This window comes from Sparus aurata, chromosome 23, assembly GCF_900880675.1.
Source record: "Sparus aurata chromosome 23, fSpaAur1.1, whole genome shotgun sequence".
In the NCBI taxonomy this organism is placed as follows: Eukaryota; Metazoa; Chordata; class Actinopteri; order Spariformes; family Sparidae; genus Sparus; species Sparus aurata.
In genome coordinates this window covers 10592750-10599863 of record NC_044209.1, presented here as the reverse complement: position 1 = coordinate 10599863, position 7114 = coordinate 10592750, and the positions used below count along the sequence as shown (strand labels likewise).

General features: G+C 42.1%; 2 protein-coding genes across 5 annotated transcripts in view; one reads left to right on the top strand and one right to left on the bottom strand.

The window, feature by feature from the left end:
- Window positions 1–1328: 1328 nt before the first annotated feature.
- Window positions 1329–5411, bottom strand: dexi (Dexi homolog (mouse)). Its single transcript, XM_030406688.1, has 2 exons — window positions 4391–5411; window positions 1329–4169 (listed from the first exon to the last, which is right to left on the bottom strand). Exon 1 carries the CDS (start codon window positions 4834–4836, stop codon window positions 4567–4569), a length of 270 nt encoding a protein of 89 aa, XP_030262548.1. The 5' UTR covers window positions 4837–5411; the 3' UTR covers window positions 1329–4169; window positions 4391–4566.
- Window positions 5412–5508: 97 nt separating this feature from the next.
- Window positions 5509–7114, top strand: part of clec16a (C-type lectin domain containing 16A) — a 46559-nt gene continuing 44953 nt past the window's right edge. For 3 of the 4 annotated variants that reach the window (XM_030406685.1, XM_030406687.1, XM_030406684.1), the window contains exons 1-2: window positions 5510–5841; window positions 6593–6721. In XM_030406685.1, coding sequence (XP_030262545.1) covers window positions 5768–5841; window positions 6593–6721 — 203 coding nt within the window. In that variant the 5' untranslated portion in view covers window positions 5510–5767. Of the gene's footprint in view, window positions 5842–6592; window positions 6722–7114 lie in introns of all 4 variants that reach the window. The other variant, XM_030406686.1, reaches the window with a different exon arrangement.

Below are 7114 nucleotides of genomic sequence, written 5' to 3'. Positions count from 1 at the left end.
ATAACAAAAAGAAACGTCTGATTGCTGAGAGAGAATCACCACCAAACATCTGAACCGCCACGCACAGCTCCCCCTCTTTTTATCCACTCAATCAAAACGGTAATTCAGTCTGCTCAGTCAGCTAATTTGAGACGTTTCATCTCAAAATCACGGTTTGAAAATTGTCCCAAATTTGAGAAGGAAAGTTACGGAAACATAAGCTAGCTAAATTAGAGAGTCACATTCTTGTCAGCTTTTACAGAGGAGTTATATAAAGCATCCTGACTGGAAACATCACAAACTGGCACTGACAGGACAGGAAGGCTCTACAGCTGGTGATTAAAACCGCCCAGAACATCACTGGCACCATCTAAGGACCATCGGTGACATCAGTGAAGTGAGATGTCTGCACAGAGCCCAAAGATACTAAAAGACACCAGCCACAGTGTGTGTGTTCACCCTGCCGCCATGTGACAAAAGATGCAGAAGTATCCACTGCCATACCACCAGACAACGGAGCAGCTTCTTTCATCGGACTGTTAGACTACTCAAATCATCCTCCACACCTCCACATAGATGATCTTTTTCGTATGTAGAATAAAGGGATTGTAACACACGTTTGTCTTCTATAACCCTGGTCTTGTGAAATAACCATTAAGTAACCTTTAACCTTTTTTAAGCTTGATTTTTTTATTGTTTGGCAATGTCGTTTATTATTGGCAGAAGGAAGAAAACAAGCATTTCTTCGTAGAGTAGTGTCAAAGGTACTCAGTCCAGTCTCATTTCGCTTCATGTACTTCGCTGGTTTATGATATTAATACATATACAGTGGTTTACTTGCATTACTCAAATATCACTAGCTCTGAAGGTTAACTCTTTTATCATTTCCTTAGTCAAGTCAAAAATCAGAGCATTTCAACAAGCTGCCCCTGTTGTCCGGTGCACTGGCACTCTCTTGTGGACAAAATGTCAAGTGACACCACAAGAGCGCGTGGTAGTAGAAGCAAACAGGCTCAACTGAACATTTCAACTTTAAAGGGTCACTGTGTAACAAGTTGTAACACTTTACACGTATTCACCACTGTCTTTTTTACTGGTCCTATGTGAGCAGATCGTTACGCAAAACCTCAGCGTCTCTCTGTATAGTCTCTAAAAGCCAGTTGATGATTTTGATTCCTTTGTGAAGGACTCTTCAGCCAGAGAGCAACAATTGCTAATGTTAGCTTGGAAATGGAGCCCACACACATAACTAATTGGCTTCCAGCACAACAGGGAAGCTTCACAGAGCCCCTTTTAATAACAACGTCAATTCATCACACTAAAACAACCGTGAAAGTAAGAGACAACGCTGGCATTCGCTCAAAGTTTATTAAATACACATTGGAAAATAAAACTCTGTTACGATCCCATAGCTTATTATAGCATGTGCATGTCTGCAAAGAAGTACATGTGGAGGGATGACACAAGCGGTACAATGATGATGAGATGATTATTAGAGTGTCGAGGGGTTCCACTAAACTGAGATGCGTTGAGCGGAGTTGATCAGCACAGTGTGGTATCATGCCTGGGAAATGGCACAAATTTATACCTGCAGCCAAATCCAGTGATTTATTAACAGTTTTTTCGTACAAAAGTAGGACTCTCTCCAGCATCGACAACTTTATCATCTGATTTACCCAACTTACTGACATGTATCTTCAGTGAAATATCAGATATCTTCTTGTCAATATGATCCTCAAGCGTGATGCAGCTGGTTTACACCCTGTCTTGATTTTTTATTAACGACTCGCCGTCTGGCTACAGTAAGCTCTGACCTGATATTGATTCTGCGACTATTTGATTTCAAAATCCCACACAAACATTGTTACACGACATTGAATGATTATTAGCATCCTGAGCTTTAGTGTCATGTGATCTTAAATGCTGTTTCAGGTGGCCAAAAAAATTGATTTCTTTATGGACACACCGATTTATACAAACACATGAATAACCCAATTGGATATTATAAATGTCTCGAAAAAGCATTGCCTCAATACAAAAAAAAAGATGAGGGAATTTGGTTATCAGCCGTTATTCATAAATACCGCTTGAACTCTCTGAAAAAGTCGTCAGTGCATTTGACACGATCATTTCTTGAGTCCCTGTTCATGAGTCACGGCATGGCCTTTTCTTTTTCTTTTGGATTCATCACGCCTGTGGACACGTATTTGGCTGCATTTAATGTACCATTTGAGGTGAGTAGGCAAAGTGTTGGTCAGACGTTGTCTTGCGGAAGAATGTACCGGTCAGGCAATGACGTTCTGGACAAAAGCTTGATTTGAGTATGGGACGTGCATGTACAGATATTTTGAAATGTTTTTTTTTTTTTTTGTCTCTACAGCTTCAGCATATTGGTGGTCAACAACCACATTGCGATGATTATTATGCACTATTCCGTTAGACAGTGCTGTATGCTACGAGAAAATATTGGTTCTCCTGTATTGCTTCCATAATCAACACTTAGTTAATTAGCTCTTCGTAGACCGACAGTATGCACAGTACTTTCAAGGCTTATAAATATGTGGTAAATCAAGTGAACTATCCCTTTAAAAAAGTCACTTCTACACATCCACAACCAAACTGAACAGCTGGATGGAAGAATTACTGGATTCAGCACACGAGCTCATTCATTTAACCACTGAATAGCCCCGTTGCTTGAATCCAGTTTTATTATTGCTGCCAGGAATAAACATTTCATGAACTGACTACTAAATTAATAAAGTAAACAGAAGAAAGTGCTATAAAACAAGAGGTTTGACAACTAAAACCCATTTCTTTTAAAAACACGCAAACGATATCATGCGTTTACTTTTTTCCCTATGTCTCTAACGCACATTCATTACACTGTAAAAACAAACATGGATGCAACACAGAGAGGACGAAAAAGTCAAATATCTGAAGCACTTATTCTGAGGTTCTCGTTCATGAGGTTTCAGCCTTTTGACACAACTCATACTGATAACAGTGTGACACATTTGGCCAGCTAACTACTGTTACAGGTGCACTACGTAGCTTTGAGAAAGATGTCTAAATCAGAAGAGAACTCTTGATTGACTGATTTATCATTCCTGAACAAACTAAATTTGATTTATTCATGACTGAATAAACAAACTGACCTTTTAAGGACAACACATGTTCATGCTGTTTTGCTTTGTTTATACGGGCGGACCCTGCCACTTTTCTGTCTAATCATTTTCCTCTGAGAACAGCTTGTTTATTCAGTTATGGAGTTTGTATTATTCCCTAATTTATGTCGTAAAAGTCACAATTCTGAGTTTAAATTTCTTCTCCAAAACTACTCAGTGCCCCTTTAACTCTAAGTGGAAAATGTTGTATGCGTGTGATCCGAATTACTGATTCGATATAGATTATAAGAATACATATTTAATCAAGGTAATAATTCTCCTTGCATAATTCAATACTTTATGGATTAGAGTGAATAGTGTGGTACGGCTCTTAAGAGATCGGGGCTCACCTATATTGTGTAGATTAACAGCCTGTGACCAGTGTCTGTGTTAAGTCTCGCAAATGCGCGACTTCCTAACTGTGCTCCTGAGAATGTGTACATCCCTGAAGCTGACATACAGTGTGGGTGACCTCCAGAGACACATTTTGAAATTGCAACCTCAAGGATGAGTGAGCCTGTGGACCAGCAATGCATTCTGTATTCTGGAAACTCAAAAGGACAAACAGTTGGAAAAAGTTGTTCTCTGAGTGACTAAGTATTCGACAGGGCTACGGTGGACATTGTTTTCAAGCCTTTTGCCGGTTCTTCTTCAGTGTTCTTCAAACTCTTGAGGGCATCGCAATGTGACGGAAGTGGGAAGTCTCAAGTCACTTCCTTCCAGATCTTGCACAGCCTTGGTGATTGTTCAGATTGAATGCAGACGAGCTGAATCATGCTCCGCTGATGACATTCATTATTCATCCACAGGATCCTTTTTATCTTTCCTTGTGTCCACCGTGAGGGGCACAGATATCGGTGCAAGGCTCGCGGTGTCTGGCCGTAGTCAATAGTTTGTTTAGAACGGCAACACACTGTCTGACAGCTGATCCAGTGCGGAGTGCTCCTCCCACGGGACAGTTGCTGATCATATGGCCGTTGATGCTGAATCTATTTGTCGGGCTACCTTCTCTTGAGCCGAGACAACCTAGAGACACAAGACACGTGTTACAGCAAATCCCACATTTTTTATATTATGACATGTTATTGCGTATAATGTAATTAAAATGGTGAGCTTTATGGAAAGCACAATTATGTTGACACAAAGTAATACAATTGTACATAATCCTGTTTCTTAGTATGTTATTCTAAGCATGAATCCGATAAAAATGAGATCTAAAAACACAATGTCTTGCGTGCTCTGCTTACTTTTTCACTGATATGTCTGTGTGAGAAAAATGCAGCAACAACATCCACTTTGAGGCAGGTTCTCCCCACATCACTGACCAGGGAGTTTTCAGGCTGGCCCTATCTGACCTCAGCATCAGCATCATCATCATCATCATCATCACCTCCACAACTTTCAATTTCCCAGGACTGCCCTGTCACTCAAGATACCCCTCAAACACATCTAGCTCCGTGTCCGTGTCATAGGGGACAGAGGCCGGGTCGGACAGCACCCCGAGGTCCACCAGCGCCTGGTCCATGTCCTCGGGCAGAAACACTATCCCCACATTCAGGACGATGTACTCCATCAGAAAGGCATAGTAGAGGATCAGGACGTTCACAAAGAACAGGCCCAGATAAAACATATATGGGAGCTCGTCCAACAGCGATTCTACCGAATCTAGCTGGGCATAAATTGGATGTGTCATAGAAAAGAAAGAGAGCCAGAGTTCGGGTTCTTGCGTTGGTCTGGGGCCGATTGTGGCGGACTGAAGTTGTTGGTGTCCCCGCTACAGATCTTTCAGGGGTGCTGGGACTGGGGCGTCCATTTCGGCTGCAAACAGGGGGTTGAGAGGCAGCTTCCAAGAACTACTTAATCTGCAGGGTCCAGAGGAAAACGAAAGCAGCACAGGTAGACGTAAGGGCGTAACGTTCATAGCTAATAATAACCTCGGGTCGGTATCAAAATATCACGTTAGCTACCGCGACGGATTCTTGACATTGGCTCTTTGGGTTTGCGGAATTCACGCCATGCCAGCTGGCAGGGGCTAAAAACAGTAGCATGCAATGCTAGTAAGAACAAACGCGCACATTTCTACGAGCAGAGACTTTCCCGTATATACACCTGTACCCGGAAAATACGTAAACACTCACGAATGCACGCTTCTGTCGATGTTTTTACAGCTAAATGTCACTTCTAACATTTTTGCCAACTGCACCAAAACAGTCCCGACGCCAAACCGACAACCGAAGCCTCACCAGTTGATTGGCTCACCCCTTAGCAGGCTCTGCTGTGATTGGTCTATGAGCTGTCAATCGGCGTAACGGCCCCCTTGCGAGGACGCGTCGCGTGCTTTAATCGTCACTAGTAAGAAGGGAAGTTGTTGTTGTAGTTTTCGTTGCCTCTCTTTTGTATGCTGTTGCGACAGTCTATCGCAGGGGGAGAACAACAACTCCCAGACAAACCAGACACTAAACCTGTTACGTAATGACCCCTCGGCTCTGCTATCGCCGCCTATCACCTTCTGTTTGCTAAGTAGCTATCTGTTCGTGAAAGTGGGTGTAATGGATAGATGCCGACACTAACCTGAGCGAAATAACGAGCCTGGCAAAAATATAGCCCCGCTTAGAACCGCAACCATGTTTGGCCGGTCACGGAGCTGGGTTGGAGGACAGGGGAGAACGAAAAACATCCACTCCTTGGACCATTTGAAGTGAGTAGTTAGCATTAGATATGCTAGCGTTAGCATCTATGGCAACCGGTTGTGAACCACTGTCAGCATTATCACTAGCACAGTTAACAGCTAAAATAACAGTAGCCAGCTAACTGTTGCTGCAGTCCCAAAGATGTCCAGTCAGCTTATACACTCTATGTCGTCTCTGTTTTGCTTAGTAACGTAGCTGGACATGTGAGTTAGCTTGGAATTGTTAGCTTTCAAGTGAAAATCAACCTTTAAACAGAATCGACACTGTACTCTTCTAACAGTCCATCTGACATTAACTGCCCATAAAAGCATTATATCTAAGATTCGGGACTCAAAGTGCCTTACATGTGTTTTCAGTTATTCTGGATTATAAGACTTCTGCTCAAGTTGATGTAGAGGCACCGTGCAGCGATCAGAATAGCTAAACTTAAAGTTTCCCCAACACAACAGGTGTAACAAATAAACGTGAGGGCGATGTCAGTCAACTTCAGTCTTAAGATAACTGATAAGTTTTTAAAAGTGGAAACACCTGTGTGCATTTATAGTGTAGACGTGGTGTTAATGTGGTGGTTATTATATTACATTATTCGGAGAAGATTATTTGTGATAAATTAGAGGCATAGGGCAAATTCCTCAAAGCCTAGTGAAAACACAACTTGGTCTGTCTAAGGTTAAAGTTTTTAAAACATTTACTTGCTAATCTACAAAACTGAGCTGTGCATTGACTGCTTGCTTTCCTCCATCCACGTGTCTCCATCAGGTATATGTACCATGTCCTGACCAAAAACACCACAGTGACGGACCACAACCGAAACCTTCTAGTGGAGACCATACGCTCCATCACAGAGATCCTGATCTGGGGAGACCAGAATGACAGCTCTGTGTTTGAGTAAGTCTATGTCTTTTAGCTACACATATGCAGATGTGACGCCTGCGTGGGAACCAGAGTGACAGCTTTGTGTTTGGAATAGCTGTTCGTTCAGGCGTGATTTACTAATTTTGCACACTATTTTTAATAATAATTTCCCATACTTGCATTTGAGCAGATGCACAGTTGATGTTCAACGAGGGCCTCAATGCTTCTTGTTGATTTTTGCTATTCATGATTGATCTCTTGGAGATGTTTGAACGGGAAAAATCTATTTGGAAACCCTTCCCCCCAGTATTACAATGAACATAAATGAAGAATCCTACTCAAACAAGTCTCCTACCCCAACCTATATAGTAGCATTGCTAACAACTGAGCCACCATGCTGCTCTTCTCTAAATGTGTAAATGGTGG